Source organism: Papilio polytes, unplaced genomic scaffold, assembly GCF_000836215.1.
Source record: "Papilio polytes unplaced genomic scaffold, Ppol_1.0 DF823912.1, whole genome shotgun sequence".
NCBI classification, from domain to species: Eukaryota; Metazoa; Arthropoda; class Insecta; order Lepidoptera; family Papilionidae; genus Papilio; species Papilio polytes.
This window is the reverse complement of record NW_013525292.1, coordinates 958,176-977,776: the sequence shown is the minus strand read 5'-3', so window position 1 is coordinate 977,776 and position 19,601 is coordinate 958,176. Positions and strand designations below refer to the sequence as shown.

Sequence of the window (19,601 nt, the reverse complement as noted above, 5' to 3'; positions counted from 1 at the left end):
AGTCGGCGGGCGGCGACGGGGAAAACATCTAACTCTTGGGCCTAACTGCAGAAGCCGACTCGACGTGTGCGATGACGTAGGCCGTTATGTTTTCCTTATTACAGGCGTGATTATTAACACCGGTCATTGTAAAATCAATAATTTTGCTTCTGAATTTGTTATTGTCGTAGTAAGCGGCTGAATTGGTTCGGAATAGTTTTCTAATCTCATTCTGTCTGACGCGAAGTCGATCGATATTTCTGAAACATCAATGTCACACTACACACTTTCACCTTCCACTTGAATTTCGAGATGATTGGAGCTGAAAGTTTCTGTAATCATTGTTTTTCCATATAATATAATGTATGGATGCACTGAAAACTGACTGATACAAATACTGTTCCGATATTTTTTGTTAAAATGTTTACTGCTGTTGGGTTTTTGTTTTTTATAACTAAACTACCTAAGGACTAAACAGAGTAAATGATAAGAATTTTCCACTTTTAATTTTTAGTTAATTATGATTTTTTAATTGGTTTTTTATGAAATGTGCTTCCAAACACGCATAAAACAAGTAACTTTTCAACAGTCACTTAAAAAACAAATGTGCAAATCGTTTTAGAGTTTATGTACATTTTGTAAGAGACCACGCCTTTACAATGTCATCTCATCGAATGGCTCTTGCCTTGCTCTATTGATCTCGTGAGAAAATATTTACTTGGCCCATAAAGCAGAAAGATATTTAAGATATAGCCTAATAAACAAATTAAAAGCAATTATTATTACAAGTTTTACAATATTCTTAAGTTGATAATATTACTTATCTAATGAACGAAAACCTTTGTTATTAGCTTGTCTTTCAGACTATATTCTGCATATATGTCAAATTTCAACGAAATCTGTTCAGCCGTTCTGTAGAAGAAACATCCATCCATCCATCTAAACCTTTTGCCTTCATAATATTAGTGTGAAGTAATATTTATTTCGGTATTTATTTCACATTGTGTAGGTTTAAGAGTATCTCAAAGAAGCAATGATCGCTTACAATTAACAATTAATATTTTTTTTAATTAGTGTAATGTGCAGCCAACGTCTAGAAATGAAACTCTTAACTTAACGTTACTTAAAATACAAATAAATACCAGTAATTCCAGTTCCGAGGAAATCTTACTAATATTATAAATGCGAAAGTTCAGATGGATTAGAGTTTGTAGCCTAAACTGCTGAACGGATCTCGATGACATTTTTCATAGATGTAGAGGATAGTCTGGAAGAACACATAGGCTACTTACTTTTGTTCTAATTCCACGTTGACGGAGTCGCGGGCGAAAGCTAGTAAAGTTATAATTGAGGTTTTGTTATTCTTTTTACGTAAATATTGACACTTTCTACTTATGAATTGTCAAATTGCATAATCCTGATACTTTCATTGACAATCTGCGAAAAAATATTGATAATTATCTTCTGTGCGGAAGCTTCGGCAGTGGAAACTCACTGTCGGGAAGTAGAGAAGCGAGTAAATTACTCACTTACTGCGTTAGCACAGCGACCCAAAGTGGGTCTTGGCCTCCGACATGAGAGAGCGCCAGCGTCGTCGCCTGCCAGATTTTATATGCTTAGATTTCCTTTATCTTTTAAGGGAGGGTCCAATCCTCTCGATCTCAGTCTATTATAACAATCCCGGTTCTGTTTTCAATAAACAGTTAATTTCGAAAGAATATGTTTATTTTTTAATTGTTACATTACATTTAATATGTTAATTACATATAATTACAACACGTAAATTATATATTAATTTATTAAAATCTATGGTATTGTAATCAGTCGTAGCTCGTAGCACTCTCTTCGCGTAGCACTTGCGCGGAAAAGCCTGAACTATCAAGAAACTGAAATGTTTTAATAATGTTAACTTTCTTTATGTGCTTATGAGTCTTGAATATTTATAGTACTTTAAATAAAAAAGTTAAGAAGCAAAGAACAAACATAATTTGCTTTTTTTCCATCAATATTAAAATGCCTTCCTTAAGGCCGGTCCCACCAATTTGTAAATTGTCTGATAACAATCTAACGTGTAAAACATGTGATGGAAATGAATTTTGTTACCTTATCTGACAGTGACGTCATTCTTAAGCTATCTGAGCTTCTATCAGTCAGTGGTGGGACAGCCCTTATTGTTGCGTTGTTTATTTACGGGTTCTTATTACATTCGTATAACATTTATTGACATTGCAAGAGTTCGTGGCTAGAAAAGCGTGGGAACGAACCGCGTTTGTTGTAATAAAGTAGCTTAGAAAATAGACTCTGTTCAAGTTTCCTTTCGTGACAGGAGAAAATGATACCATTCATTATTCCCGCCCACGTATCACACGTCAAGTTGCCGTTGACAGCGCGGACCATAGACAATGGCCGCTTCCGATTCCGGAGCGGGGCATAGACAATGATAACGTGTGAACTGCTTTGCGTTTTGTTCTTGCGACTTAATAGAAAAGTTGCATGACGGGTAACTGACACACTTGAATCGTTAACTTTAATAGTCACTTAAACAAGCGCTTAGGTTGCGCATGCTAATTCTATTTTAAAAACAAAAGAGATTTAAGTAACGCTAAGATGGCAGGTTGTTTTACTTCTGCAATTGTCTCATATGAATTTGAATTAATTCTTATACGTTGAATTCAATCGTTTTTTTTTATAATTTTCATGTACTTACTTTGTTTTTACATAAAAAAATCAAACAAAAAACGCTCTACAATAATCATGACTTGCGTTCTAAATAAAAAAAAGAATTCACTAGATCAAAATCTTACTAATATTAGTTTTAGTAAGATTATAAATGCGAAAGTTTAGATGGATGGATGGATGGATGGATAGATGGATGGATGGATGTTTGTTAGAGTTAGTAGCCTAAACGGCTGAACGGATCTCAATTAAATTTGGCATAGACGTAGAGCATAGTCTGGAAGAACACATAGGCTGCTCGCTTTTGTTTTTTTTTAATTCCACGCGGACGGAGTCGCTGGCGAAACCTAGTATACAATAATTAACTCCCAAGAGTATACCACCGGACCTAAAAACTAAACTGTAATTTAAAAATTATTTCCATTACAAAATTACCTTATAAAGTTACGGTATAAATACCATACAGTTACGGTAATAACTATAAACAAATTAGCAAATGTAATTTACAGGAAATAAATAAATTAATCAATATGTCTAAATGTATCTGTAAATCCTATGACATTTATTTACCTCAAACAACTTAACAAAAATAAAAAAAAAACTCGAAATAAAATATTTCAATGAAGTTTATTCTTTAATATTGCTAACATTTAATTAACAAGATGTCATGAGTAACCATACACATATCTAAGCTCTATGATGACGTAACTAATCTAAATAAAAATATGGTCACCATTTTATTATTAGTTAAGGAAGTTAGTCCTTACTTTTTCCTCGCATTACGAATGGTTAACACCTAGTTAATACAGTTGATCAGTAGCTCTCAATAACTGGACTGGTAATCAACTGAAATATTGTAAACAATAACTAGCGCTGAACACTATGCAATCTGCACCTTGCCGGCATCACTGTCCAACTGTACTGGCCTAGTGTGAACCGAGCATTTTACTCGTAAATCAAGTCCCCGCATAACACTTGTTTTACAGACCGATTTTTTAATAGTTAAACCGCACGCTGAATATCGATTAAGTTATCGACTTTCGAAGTGAGTTCTTAAAGTACACAAAATGTAACAATCGATTAAAACTAAATTGATTATTGGATACGATGGGTTTCTGCTGCTGTACTATTTACAGTGATGTACCGTTGACAAATGATTCATGCAGTTCGATTTACATGCAAGTTGCTTATTCGAATTTTGAATTACATTTCACACATCCACGTCGCTACTCAAATCCGTAAAGAGATCAATTAAAAACAAATTAATTCGTAAAGAGCTCGAGCCGAAAATAAAGCAAAAAAAATAACAAATGATTTACGTAGTAAAACAAAGTAACCATGTAATCCTTCGTACTAGGATTATATTTAGACTTGTTCTTGCAAAACTCGAAAATCGAAAACACCGAATGTCCGGGATACGGGCGTATGTAGGCCAGGAGTGACGTCACACAGCGACCTAGTTATGGTGCCATTGAGAGGTGCGCGTCAATGGTGCCCTCTGACGGCTCCTCGCGCCTCGCCGCGGCCCCTCGCGGTACCACTGCACGTCAACGAACCCTGCCATCGGTAACATCTGTCGAAGGTACCAGGAGATCAAAAGTACAGCTTCTTGTACTAATTTATCTTTCGATTTTAGGTAGAGTTAGTACTCGTTTAGTAAGATGTTACTAACTATATTACGACAGATATACCTAATCTTACTAATATTATAAATGCGAAAATTTAGACGGATGGATGTTTGTTAGAATTTGTAGCATAAACTGCTAAACGGATCTGTATAAAAATTTGGCATAGATGTAGAGGATAATCTGGAAGAACACATAGGCTACTTGGTTTTGTTTTTTTTTATTCCACGCGGACGGAGTCGCGGGCGAAAGCTAGTAGAAGCATAAGTAGAACTCTACTCTCGTTACCCATATCAGAACATGCCTTCTTTTAAACAAAAAAATAAATAACAATAAATCAAGACATGGCAGTTCTACAGTTTTCCCAATCGGTTCTACAGTTCCCCCTTGTTAGATAGACTGAAGATGTGAAACTCTATAAAAAAGGGGTTTTTTACCCCGCAAAATAGACGATATCAAGCAAGCAGACAAGTTCGTTAATTATAAAGTTGTAACAATGTCTAAAGTGTAAAGAAAGGTTTCCTTTGTGAAGCTAGGGGCGGGCGTAGTCGCGGGACAATGGTATATTTGCGCTGGCGCACTGCATATCAATTATTCAGATTCAGCTTTTGTGCAGAGTACTTTGTCTATTGAAATATTAATGTAACCGAATAGCGAGGGAAGTTAAAATTATGGGACATTTTGTAAAAAAAGTTACCTATTGTAAAAAAAAATCGAGCTTTTAATAAACTTTTAAATTGAAGTGTTCATAATTGCGATGGGTACGTTTCATTTACTAATAAATCTTTAAGTAGTATCTAATAGTAAGGGAGGTCGATGAAGACAACTAGTTTTTTATTTGTCTTATGTTGGTATTTAGGGTCTGCAGGCACTACAGTACGTGCACACATCTGAAACTAAACTATCGCACAACTGTTCGCTTTGATACCTATGAACTTATAGAGGTACGCACGCAACTCGATTTTGAGTTCGGGAACTAACCAATTGAATTGGCTGCGAAACAATCGACAATCGCGACAGATTATTCTTTTGAATTTTCTATACATTTATTTTACTGGCTTCGACTATGGGTCCAATATGTTATAACACTAGTCTCACCATTATTTTTCTCTAAATTAACTCCTAAATTCCTATCCAACTAAACAAAAACTACATGTCAACCAAACAATACAATTGTACACCGCAAACGACGAAATCCACGAATGATGTAGGTCACACAATACCTCTATTTATATCAAGTAAATCTAAAATAACACTCTAGTATTCCTGTACGCACGGACAGAAATAAACGCACTATATGCGTACTTGTAGTTCTGTTACACACGGAACCTCTTTTGTTTACTAGTTAATTCGTGCGTTACGTTAAAAAAAATATTCAATAGCTTAAAGCTCGCTAGATACGCTCAGTTCTTATAGATTTAACTAAAAGCCCGCAATACGCTCAGTTCTAACAGTTGGATACTAGTCTACAGGCACAGTTTTAACTGAACAGTGGATCTGATTGGTTCAATTGTGCATGTCTAGGCCTGTAAACTGTAATTTATGGGACTTGTGTAGCGGCTTTTACGCATCAGTGCATCTATAATTTTATGTACATGTTGTCAATTGGGTGACGGGACGTTGGACATCGTCGCGCAAGCGAAAGCGATCCCGTGGCGCCCCACATATTGGCCAGGAGGGAACGATAGGTTTAGTGAGGTATGCCTACCACTATGGGGGGAGAGTCCCACGTAACTCACGTGTCTGCCCCGAGGCACGGAGTATGCGTAACGCATTCCCCTTCGGAAAAAAGGCCGTTGGACATAAAGGCCAAAAGTCTGCGAAGTAGTCTTACATAACCGTATTAACCCCCCACCCTCAAAGGTATGACCAAAAAAGAGGGCCGCGATAGAAATCTAAAGATGCTGGTAGCATTAAATTCTGTCCTGATTAAATTAGACCTCAAACTTCAACTATTATCAATTTTTTTTTATGAATTTCAAATGTGAAGCCCTGTATGGTCTTTAAATCGCAATTTTATCTTGATATATCCTTAATTGTCTCAATTGTTGAATCAAATCTTTTTCTGGTCTACGTTTCGTAGCACCTCGTAGTACAGTAGAACCTCGATAACTCAAACCTCGGTAACTTAAAAACCTCTATAACTTCAAAAAAACAATATGTTCCCTAACCATCAGAGCACAAAACCTCTACAACATAGACCCTTGATAACTTAAAACCTCTATAACTTAAAATATTTTGTGTTTCCCTTGGACTTTAACTTATCAAGGTTCTACTGTACTACCCTTTACCTCGGCACTACTAATGTCTGTTGCATTATTAACTATCTCATTAAGTACACGAGTAAAAGCTTATCATAAATGTTGGATCAAATATTGGTATAATATTTGAATATTTGATCCAACGAGCATCGATCCGGGTCACTCCAGCGCACAGAACTATGTCACTGCTGACGTCACAAGTCGCTAAACTGTATAAGTTATCTCTTATGAAGAGAAGAGTATTTAAAAAAATATTTATTACTTTCGTATATTTTTTATCTAAATGTGTAGAAAAATAAATTTAGTCATACACCCCTTTGAATTTAATATTTTTTCATTAAGGTGTTACAATAGCCAAAAGCTATGAATAAATTGGATATTTGAGTTTAACTTGTGTTGCAAAAGTTTATACCAACGTTGGCGCAGCCCGGCCAACATGGATCCAGGTCGCTCCAGCGCACGGAAGTGTGTCAGCTGTGACGTCACGGGCGCGGGAGGGGTACTAACGCCCCAATGAATTATTCCTTAGCCGCCCTTTATGTGAAGTCTCGTATTCAATGCTCGCCAGTTGTATTTAGTTGTTTGTTTTGTAAGACCCGAGTATGTTTTGCAAAGCGTTGTTTATTTAACTCTATGGTATGAGTTTTATTTTTGCTGTATTAAATAAACATGAGTTTAAATATGGGAATAGAAGGGACGTGAAGGACTTTCTATTACTACTTATAAATTTTACTGTATTCATGTCGAAAGCGTGCTAGAAATATATTAATAATCTAACAGCTTGCAGCCAAATATTGTAACGACATTTTAACAGCGTCTACAACATTAAAATTTTGAGTTTGTCAGCTGTCATATTGTAGCGCCGCTTACAAAACTAAGAGTTTAAATATCGTTTTAGTATTCGGCCGTTAGCAATTTGAATAGAGCATCTTAGTATTATTATATTGGTATTAAAGTACTACAGCTCTAGATTATTTTTTTTCAATGTCATAAAGAAAATTGTAAAATATTCTTGTGGAAGCGCGATATCTGTCACTTTTACAGAGTCAGACTTGGAAGATATATGCAGTTTAAATATTTGTAATCAGGATTTCGAGTATATGACTTATTAAAGCAGCTAGTAATTATTAAGAAGGCAATTATATTTCAAATCAGATGTACTGACAGCTGCATATATACCTATTGTTAAGAAGAAAATTAGTACCGCGCTATAGAATTGGCGCAACACTAGATTATTGAAATAAACGTCACTTCTCTAACTGACAGCTGTCAATGTCATTAGAAGGATGGATAATTGCGCGCATTCCTGGCGGGACCAGTCAGTTCAGTCTTAAATTAATATTGCTAGTAACAATTATATCAATTGTTTAAAAGTATCCATTTTTAGACAACTTATTTTAATTGATACTGTCGCTTTAAACTCAGAGCAACACTCCTCGTCAAGACCCAGGTTGCGCGCCAATCTATACATACTTCTAGTGACATTGACAGCTGTCAGCTAGGGAAGTGACGTTTATGCCGATAATCTAGAGTTGCACCAATTCTATAGCACGGTACTAATTTTATTCCTAACACCATTTACAAAATTTCACAAACCTCATACGAATTCGATTTTAAAAAGATGAATCTACGTTTTCGTAGATATCTAATCTTATAGGAAATCTTGGAAGTATAGTGCTGCGTATATTTAAAACCGAAGGCTTTTATTATTTCCTAAAGACATTGTATACATATTTATGCATCTACATTTGCGTTCCAGAGCAATCCGTGCTCTAAGCTAAGGATTAGACTCCGCAGCGCGCGGCTCGCCGGCTAATTATAAAGTAATCCTTGGCCTAACAAACTAAAAACTCTATTTGAATACGTTGGTTTATATTTAGATATTTTAATTATGGAACGCCGATAGTTTTATGTTGAACATGAGCTTCGAGATAACCGTATTCTAGCTTAACTTAAGTGGTAGAGCCCGCTTTAACATCTTCGCACGAATAGGCCGACTCGCTCGGTGTAATACCACGACTACACAGAAAAAAGGCGTGAAGTCGTAGCAACTCCGCGTTTCGTCTAATGAGTGTGGTGCTGGAGGCCTAATTTTAGTCCCTTTTCCTTTCCACCCTGTTTTTAAGAGGAAAGGATAGGAAGGAAAAGTGGATTTGACGGTGTAGGGAACGCATAGGAAGGGGAAATGTTCTCTTTAAGTACGGAGGAGGACACCTCCGTCAATTTAGGGTAGGCAACGCATCTGCAATTGCGGATGTTATGGGCAGCTGCCGCTTTCCATTTCGGTGGATTCAGGTAGCCGCTTGCTCGTTTGCCACCTTAAGTTATAAAATACACACGTTCAGTTATAACTTAATAGTCGAACTGTACAGTTACAACTGCGTGCAGACAACATTTTAATTGTTAGTTAACTTGAACAGTTAAAGTTGCATACACGAATTTTTAAACTGTTCAGTTAAAACAGATTGTGACTGAAACTGAGAAAAAGTTGAGATGTTAGTTACAACTCTAAAACTAAAAATAAACCGATACGGCTGTCATTAAAAGATAAGAGGATTTCATACTATATTTGTTAGTGTTTACACTTTTTGGAGCAGATGGCGTGAAGTTCCGGTTCATAAATAATCGTGCGATCCGAGATTATTGTCGATCGTTGCTACGTACAAGTACCCAATAAGAAGAAGGATGTGCAAACAGCATTTTATTTGTGGTGTACACAAGAAAAAATCAATTATACTTTTAATAGCTACTAACTATTGCACGCGACTTCACTAAGTTGATATTTTAAAGACAATAAATCCATTCTGTCAGTGTACTGTATTGTTAAATTTGTATGTTCGTACGTAAGGAATAAACACAAAAACGGCGTTATACCGATTGCAAATATACTTTTTGCGATTACAAAGCTATATTATAACTAACATGGGATATATGTACTTATTAGTATAAAAGTTTTTTTTTAATTCCGAAAAATGACTAAGCCGCGAGGAATAGCTGTTATATTAAATAAAAAATAACGTAATCTAGCTCTGTTTCAAATTTCATTCAGATCCGTTCATCGATTTTTGAGTTACAAACGTGGTATGATTACAAACATCGATCCATTCAAATGTTGGCATTTATATAGTAACAAGTAACATAATAGAAAATATATCTAATAGATGTTATGACAGACGTTAACTACAATATGAAAATAGAAACAATAAAATTATAGGTAAATACGGCAATTGTGCCCAATTTAGATTTAACAATACTGTTATATCGGTAAAAGCCGAATGAAAAGACAAAGGAAATGACGTTTCTGCCGCTTTGTTGTCACTGACATCAATAGATACAATATTTGGCTATTTACAGATACAATATCTAACTGCTTATTTATAAATATTACGATATTTTACACGGCTTTGGGATTTTTTTACATTAACTGTTACTTTCGCCATCTTTATTTTATGAAATACACAAGCTCTGCTTGACACATAAGTCTAGCAACACCAAAAATATTTGTGTTTTCAAGTGGAAACCGTAAGAAAAACTTTCGCATTTTTTTAAATCAACCAATGTGCAATCGAATTCAACGAACATTAATTAACTTTTAAAGCTTTCAAATCATTGTTTCACTTATAAAGTTCGGCTTTAAATTTTTATTGCTTCAGCTAAGCAGAAAAAGTAAAAAAATAGGATTTTATACGTTCAATTAATATTTCTAATTAAAATTACAAATTCAAAATTAGGTTAGTCTACCATTTTTCAACTTATTTCACGAAATAAATTAAATATTGAATTAGATTTAAATTAAAACAATTATTAATATAAACCGGACGGTCCGCTGCGGAGCCGGACGCATGGTAGGCCTAGATTAAGTCAAATTGGTTGCAGGCGTGCGATTGGCCGGCGCTCGTGACGTCAATGGCGACCTCCCGCCGCGCCCGTTCCCCGCGCCTCTCCCGCACCAAGGCCGCGCCTTGCCGACCGAAAGTATAACACGGTTTTCGGACGTTTTTTTATTATTTCAAGCCACCATAACCATTCGGTTACGCGTAATGTACTCAACACTCGTCTTAGCACTTCGACTTTAATTACTTTTAAATCAAAAGCTATAGAAGATCACTTTAATGTTGGTATCTAAAACATATATAATCCGAAAGCTCCCTTATTAGATCCTAAATTGTATAGGTAAAAAATATGAGGTTATAAAATTTTTCTGTCATTTTTAAAACAATTAAGATGTATGTAGATGTAGAGATATTGCTTTCTTTTGATACAATTGAAGTGTCTAGAAATACATGACTAAAGAAGTGTGGATAAACAATAATGAGCTAAGTACTAAACATGAACTAAATTATTAAATTAAATATACGAAATGAGGCGATAGTATGGTACTTGTAATTAAAGTCACATGATGACTGTTTGAAGTGTAACAAACTGTTATATCAAGAATACTCATAACCGCGAACATGTGTTTTCTTCGAATTTGTTTTAATTGGTTAGAAACCCAGATTCCTTCATGAATATCTTTCATGGCCAAACACGTGGCTCACTAACACTTATATTCCAATTAACAGATTGATTGTTGCAACCGTATATTTAGATCAAGTTCACATGCGTATGTTTTTTATCTTCGATGTAAACCGAATATAGCTTGATTCTTTGTAAGTAGCATTCTTTGTTTGTTATTAAACAGGATTCTAATTAGAATTATGTAGCTGCGCATTTAACGAATTTGTTTTGACGTTTGTTATTATCTAATTCTTATTACAACAGTTTTTAGAGCAAAATGTAAGCAATCAAGGCGGGTCTCTACTCGTGTACCGGCACCCACGTGTTCCTTAATGTATGCGGACAAGGCGTCATGTTTTCCTCGTTAACATAAATATTCTGATATGGGTTACTTCATTACTCGAATTGAACTTGCAATTAAAATGTGTCCATTAACAAATACCATATGTACTTCTTCTCTCTTAGCATCGTTTCGATTAACAGGACATTTATGATGTATCACATTAAAAACTTCGCGTTTAACAACCAATATATTATTATCTCAACCAGGATAATACTTACCATGTTTTTTCTCGTAGAATGTCAACGTTGTTGTTTAGCGTTCTGCGATTTGACCATCTGTTTTAATAAGTGTTTGAATTCGACAAACACTTACCATTAAAGGCAAAGGAAAGGCGAGCGAACGTTCAAGCTACATATAGAGTAGTATTTGCGGCCGACTGACTCACCAGAGCCTAATTAACGCTACACGGAGAGGTTACGGACGCTCATGCACACAGAAATAAACTAAGTATAATTGACATAAAACTACATCTGTTACCATTTGTTTTTTTTTAACTAGTTAATAAAAGGTTTTTCGCCAAAAGACAATTATCAATTCCACTTTTTTTATTAATCTAAAGACTATCAGCTTTAATATGGTGCCGAGTTAATAAACATCTTACTTCATCAGTTAATGACCGTTCTTATTATTCAAGAAACGAGGTAATTGGGTGGAACGGTGTAAGAAAGTTTACTATACACGTAAGAAATATAATTATGTACCGATCTGGAATTTGAATTCCGAACTATTAGACACAGATTCGTTTAATGGTCACGCAAGTAATACATTTCTTATACTAAATGAAGTCAAGGGTCTCTAGGAAACTGTGCATCTTGCAGTTAGAGAATTGTCTGTCTGTTGCATTTGTGTGGGCAACTGGTGTAGGAGCCGCGCGGGCTGCGGCTGTCTCTTCCACGCGCCACTATATGTTATTTAAATATAACCTAACGGATTGACGCTAGTTTTATATACATAAATAACGGTGTGTACACACCAATGTGATTTCAGTATGCTGCTACTCAAGACGTAGGATATTTAGTGTTGATTAAATTGAATTCAAGAAAAATAGTATTGTCGATACAGCTTCTAAAGCAAGTTAGCACTCCTTAAGACAGTACTCGATAGCCCTTTAACTTTAAGTACAACGTCCTTCAGATACAAGCGCAATAATGTTAGCGCGCTATTTGAAAGTGCTAATTCTAGATATTCTTACAAATTTATGTATAGTTATGTAAGAAATGTAAGAACAAGAGCATATTTTATATCAATCGCAATGCTAGTCATACATATTTACCTATACTTGACTTTAAAAATGTATTTAGAGGACATAAAAGCCATTTAGTAGTAATATTTCCAGTTTTAGCAAATCTACAGGCGAAAATGAAACGGAATGTGTGCGAAACAGTGGGCAATAGTTAGTCGTAATGACACGTTAGGCACGATTCACATACTCCAGTGTGTATATAGCCTAACGCCTTGATCCGCCCCGTGCCCTTCCGCGTCGGATCGTTATTGACAAGTGCGGTAAAAATAGTCACCGTTTGTTTTACTTTCTAAACGGATATTAACGCACAACAAGGCTACGCTTTTCACGTAACAACCAGTTAGAAATTCGTTTATTTTTGGTCAATTTATGATTTCAAAATAATGATACTTCTGTTCTGAATATTGCTAGACTGTAAGGTCTGTCTATTGTTAAATGTGGAATCTTCATTGAATTTAACTCCAACAAAGTTCAAACTTAAATTCGTTGATGAGACTTTACTAAGTATACTCGTAGATTTTTTATTGTTTTTATTTAGGGATAACTTTTTGTACTTAGATTTTTTTTAAATTAATGCTAAATATATTTTACAAGTGAAATCAATTAGAATGTTAGGTTTTTTGTGTATCTGATATATATTCAGCAGCATTGTTTTCTTATTAATTTATTTTACTTTTTTTTGCTGAAATAATATTTTCAGTTGACCACGCAAATGCAACGGTCAGATATTTCTCTAACTGCACAACGCACATTGTAATGGATACCTTAGAGTGTAAATTTAGTATTAAACTTTGGTATAATGCGATTTTTACACATAAAATATTAAACTACATAGGACTATCCGCAGAGTAGTGAGATATTTGGTGTCAGTCGTGGTACGCAGCGCGCATGCGCGCGTGTATCGACCCGCTACCAGACGGCCGGCGCCTTACGCGTCTCCGACAATTTGCGAAACTCGCATTTAGATGAAATGTACGAAAGAGGCCAACGTTTTTGTCTAAATAATTTGTTTACTATAAGCGCTGTTGTTGGAATGTTAGTGGTCTGATTGCCCAGTAATAATAATAATTGCTTTTTTATGCTAATCAATAAAATGTTTTCAAAATTACTAAATACTCAAATTATTTTAAGTATTGATAGTTTCCTGTTGGGTAGGTCATTTGATTGTCAGTGTAACGGGAAACATCCAAAATAATAATGAGTAATATGTTAACAATGGAGTAAATACTTTTTATTATCAATCAATCCTGATGTTGCCAAAATTGGAGTTCTATATACGTTTTGTCTATTTACTCTCAAATAGGTATTAAATATGAAGTTCCAGTGGTGACGCATCTCAATTAAAAACTAACGCTATCCCGTTTTTTCAATAAGAATGAGAGAGATGACAATGTAACGTTACATATTTCGTGTAATTTAAAAGCGCGGTCAGATCTACTTGACTTTGGCTTTGAACTGTTAAGCGGGACATCGCGTGCAATCTTACCAACCTTTATTACTTTTATAGTAGCGACTGCAAAATAGTCTAACGGGACGACCAAACTATTTACGCTTGGTTGTTGAAGTTTCAATCTATTTTATCATTACCTAATGATTCATAAGTGTTAGGTTGGCCAAAGTTTCAACGGAGAAAACTTTAACTTACATTCGGAAACGCATTTCATAAAGTTATCGGACCAACAATACTATCGAAAGGTTAAGTAGCTGGGGTACTGACCATTACTGATATGTCGGTACTTCTTCAGTTAAGTTAAACGTCACACAACTGAGGCATCAAGCAAAACGTGTTTCGTAACAAGTGTTAAGTTTGGTACTTATTCCCGATGCTATTGAGATACGAAAGTTAATCCACTGAGATCTCTAGACTTTATATGGACTCTATCTTTCTCTCACTCTCTGGATCGTTTTCTCATACCTGATGGTCGCGACCACTCTCCTTGACACTCTCTCGAAGGGTGTTTCTCCACTCTGTACGATTCTTTGCGACTATGGCGTTATGTATAGTTGTGTCGAGAGTGGTGCATATTGTATTGACTAACTTTTTTATAAATCGAGAATATAATAGGAACAATAAATTAATATGTGATTATTTTATTCTAGTGTGCAACTTCATAGTGCACGAGCGATGCGTGGGGCAAGTGGTGACGCCGTGCTGTGGGGTGGCGCCGAGCCTTATCAAGGTAATTTCACATCTATTCCTTTACAATTAAGTTTATATTACATTGTTAATGAAATTGCTATTTGTGGATGTCCCTCATTAATATGGAAAAGATGTGCTAATTCTATCCGTGAAATTGTTGGTTATATATGTATCAATATTATTTACTTTGGATTAAAACGAATTTATGCGGATATATGAATATATGAAAATATTTATTTTATATACATTTGTGTCGTTTCCCAGAACCCAGTGGCCCACTGCTGGTCGGAGCCGGCACACCACAAGCGCAAGTTCTGCACGGTGTGTCGCAAGCGGCTCGATGAACTGCCAGCCTTACATTGTATGAGTGAGTATATTTTCTGTTAATTTTAAACCGTTGATAGGTACATAGAAGTCTAATAACCTATGTCTTTTTCTTTTTCTTTGTTTTAAACTTCAAGACTGCGATGGATCCTTCACTGACAAGTATTTAATTTTATTTTTCATGTTATAATCCAAAATATTCCATAATTTTCCTAAGCTAATGAAATAAAACAAGAAGTCTATGGTTTTAATTTCGTTTTCATTGTATTTCACTATAAAAATAATATTCTACAGTTCGAATGCTAAAATGTTTTAAGCCGCTAGTTCACGTCCATAACGTTATTTAGCTAAGTAAGCTAAAACTATTACTAAGCCGTAATGCATTTATGTATTCTAATATTAATTGTTATTGCAATAGTATGCGAGTACTACGTACACGGAGAGTGCGTGGACTTCGCGGCGGCGGATTGCAAGGAGAACGCGACGTACTGCGCGGGCAGCGAGCCGCGGCACGTGCATCACTGGCGCGAGGGCAACTTGCCGCCCAACTCTAAGTGTGCCGCATGCCGCCGCGCATGCTGGTCTGCAGAGTGCCTCACCGGCTACCGCTGCGAGTGGTGTGGCAGCACGGTGAGACACACTCTGACACACAAGCACACAGTTCCTAATAATCATCTCCCCTATCTTACCTTAGGGTCGCAACGTTTTCGTCCTCCAAATAACTCTATCGTCAGTCATCTCAGTCATCACTCACATATCCCCACACTTTTCACTCACTTAAGGCACTGGATTAAGAGAATTGGGCCACATTTCGACGCAGAGCCCTTCCAATTACTTAAATAATTGTAACTAACTTTTGCCCTCGACTCTGTTCTCGTGGAATAAAAAAAGTACGTATACCATATGTGTATGCCAAATTCCATCAAGATCTGTTTTGGCTGTTTTGGCTTCAAACTCTACCTGACATCCTACTTCATCCGACATCTAAACTTTCGCGTTCATAATATTAGAAAGACATTTACAAAAATATGATAAATCGTATAACAGTGTCACGCCGGCTGCCGCGCTCTAATCCCGGAAGAATGCAACTTCGGCATGCTCCAGCCGATATTCCTGCCCCCGTCGGCGGTGTCCATCCCGCGGACGGAGGTGCCAATGGAGGCGATAATCGGCGTACACGTGCGGCCGCCGCCCTCGCAGCGAGACTTCGGCTGCCGTAAGTGTCCCCTCCCCTCCCCTCCCGTCCCTCCCGGCCCCAACAGAAGCGTCGCCACCACGCCACGCCCGTGCTTTTGGCCCCACATTCGCCTCGCTCGTACAGCTTCGCTCGCTAAACGATCATTGTCAACTTGACCATCTTCCGCTTAGGACGTATTCGAATAGCACGCATTTCAACATCTAAGTACGTCTGTACGTTTTAAATTGTAGGTTAGTTTTTAATTAGTCTTTTAGAATTCGTTGAGCGCATCTTTTGGTCCTATAAGCTAATTGAATTTGATACCGATTTCTAAATATTTTCATTCTTTTCTCTTAACATTTCGGTAATCGAGAAAAATCAAGTCTTACCCTGTTCTCACTATCCTTTTAAATAATTACATTTAATACACTTTTACTATTATCGGCACTTTTGTTACCTACAGCAACGGGCATGACAAACAGTTTCTTCATTTTTATATTATAGAAATTTATCTGCACTCTTAATTTCCCATTTCATTTCTCCGCCTTGTAAAAACAACTCGACACAGAAATGTAGGTAGCAGTTTTCTCCCCTATGACTATAAAATTTCTAGTTATTTCAACTTTATCGGCTTGTATGCGGTTTTTTTATCTTTAATACTACGTTTCGATGGTGTATAGCGTTTATAGGGTTAGGGGGTTGGTTGTGTGGTAGGGTGTAGGGGTGTAGGAGCAGTGTAGGCTAGGTGTGGGGTCGCACGTCGTGGAGGTGGGTAAGAGCGTGTGTTTGGGCAGCGCGGGAGCACCGCGGCGGCTGGGGCGGCGCGCGACTGGCGCGGCTGGCGCGGCGCCTGCTGCCGGCCGCATGCAGCCCGCACGGCGGCGCTTCGCCCCCCTACTCCAGAGGTACCGCGCCCCCACAGCATGACCTCGCCTCAGCTGACCTCAGACCGACGCCCTCTAACATAACGCTACTCCAAACAGTACAGAATACTTACTAATAATACTTCTCTACGCCTTTTTATCCAAGTAAATGATAGAATGTTCCAGATTTAGGTTCAAGATTGTGTAGCGCAATGTAAGAATGGGTCTAACGCGGGCAATTATACGCTTTGTCGTTAATCGTTTTAGGGTTCTATTATTTGAGAAGTTGCTTAATGAAAAATGTTTTAGTACCATCTAGGAAACCATCAGATGGCGGTATTCTGAATTCAAACGTCACTACATAACCTAGAAACGAAAAATCTTTATAAATGTGAAACCGAAAATCAAACTATTAATTAAATTCGAAGAATATACTCTAATTATATAAAATAAATAAACATTTCTGCCTAAAAACTAATAAAGCGTAGCATCTAATTTCTTGCTAACATTTCTTTGCTATTACGTGCACGTTGACGCTTGCTCGCTTCCTTTTTTTTAAAATGATCGAGGAATTTCTCAGATTATTTAGCCATTAAAAGCAAAAAGGTAGTTAAGCATATTTGTATTGAGTATAAAATTCCCAAAAGGCATATCCAGATCATATTCTATAGGAAACAGCGAGATATAAATTTTCCTCAACCATAGAGAATACAGTTGCATTTCGGGTGGTTGTGTGTTTGTGTGTGAGTACTGTCTATGAATTCATTTTTCGTCGTCATCGGGGCCTCAAGAGAATACTCATGATGTAGTATTCCAACGGAAGAAGGTAAAAATAACATTGGTTTAACGTCTAATACCTAATTCAGTCTGTGTTGCTATTACCGGAAGTTATCTGTGCGCATTTTAAAAATAAAAGCAATTTGCAGTCTTTAATGTTGGTATAATTTTTAAAATGCGCACCTGATAAGTTCTTAATATTAACTCCAATGTGTTTTAGACACTTAAAAAATAATTATAAACATACCTATGTAAATAATATAAAAATACAGAATAAACATGATGCCTTAAATTCCCAGCTTTCAAAAAAATATAAAATATACTAACTAACAAGTAAAATATAAATAGTTCGTAAAATTATATTAAAACGTAGGATAAAAACCGTTAATTATAAGTTCCTAGTCGTGTATTTATGAAAGATACTTAAATATTCTAAGTAAATTAAAAAAAATAGTAATTAGTTTTTATATTTAAAAATTATCAGAATGATGATCTAAAAAGCAGTTATAGGGGTGGGTTCCCGGGGCACTGGGGGTCGCATGTGAGCGATATGGGGTGTTGCAGCGCGCAGCATCAGCGAGGAGTTCAGCTCGGGCTGCGAGGGCCGCTCGGGCTCCGGCGGCGGCTCGACCGGAGCACCCGCAGACCAGGACCACCGGCCTGACCACAAGCAACATCGAGACAGGACACCTGATGATAGGGATGAAGGTAATAAAACGACATAACACGCAAACTTCAAATAATAGTGGTAATCAATCGTGGTTACAAATACTTTTTTTTGGTATCAATAAAACTCACCTTTAGGTAAAAAACTGTTCTTTTTAACCATGAACAGAGGTAGTGAAAGTGTACGACGGCGAGGCTGCCTGGTCCCGCCGGCTGTACCGGCCCGTAGTAGTGGGCCGCAACTGGAACGAGCGCGAGCTGGTCTCCGCGGCGCTGAGGGCCTTCCACGTGGCCCGCGACCCTGACCAGTTCGAGCTGACGGACGCCCTCGCCGGCGACGAGCCTCCTCTCAACGACCCAACTCCGCTCGCGAGGGTCACTAGACTACCTAACAAGAGACCTGCTCTGTTCCTACGTTTCAAGTAAGTGAATACAATGAAAATATGTGAAATTAATACTTTTTTATCTTTGTGTTTTATAACTCTGTGTTAGTTATGGTGGGTTGCTGAAGTCTCGGTTTATTTTATTACTACCTTTTATTCATTATTGTCAGATCGACCTGAGTTACGCAGTTCCGAATCGCATTTCAAGAAGTTATCTAACCAATAACACTATCGAATGGTTAAATATAGCTGGGAAACCAGCTATTAGTGTTGTTTGTTGATATCTGTGAAGTATATTTGTTGCTATGTGGTGTCAGGGAGCCGGAGAGCGGCGGGGGCGAGGTGCGCGTGTACCCGGGGCGCGTGGCGGGGGCGGGCGACACCTTCGTGACGGTGGCCTGCTCGGGCGAGCACGCCGTCGCCGACCTGATGGCGGCCGCACTCGAGCGTTTCGGCCTCGACCCCGAGCGCGCCGTGCACGACTACCGCTGCTCAGAGATACTGCTTGACCGCGGAGGTTGGTGCTTCGTATATCATTCCTAGGTTCCTCTGCAAGCTGATTCACGCAAAATGTGCACTGGTCATGTAATTGTGGAGTTACGGTCCTTGAACATGTGTGACATTCCCAACTATGTGTATTAGAATTC

The 19,601-nt window shown here is 37.2% G+C and overlaps 1 protein-coding gene across 1 annotated transcript in view; it reads left to right on the top strand.

Annotated features, from left to right (window-relative positions):
• Positions 1–14,612: 14,612 nt before the first annotated feature.
• LOC106102648 (diacylglycerol kinase theta) overlaps positions 14,613–19,601 on the top strand; it is a gene marked incomplete at its 3' end in the record, with an annotated part of 8,019 nt that continues 3,030 nt past the window's right edge. Inside the window, 9 exon segments of the mRNA XM_013282189.1 lie at positions 14,613–14,622; positions 14,725–14,804; positions 15,029–15,131; positions 15,507–15,718; positions 16,136–16,304; positions 17,060–17,263; positions 18,470–18,613; positions 18,741–18,993; positions 19,272–19,482. Of these exon segments, the coding sequence (XP_013137643.1) occupies positions 14,613–14,622; positions 14,725–14,804; positions 15,029–15,131; positions 15,507–15,718; positions 16,136–16,304; positions 17,060–17,263; positions 18,470–18,613; positions 18,741–18,993; positions 19,272–19,482 (1,386 nt within the window).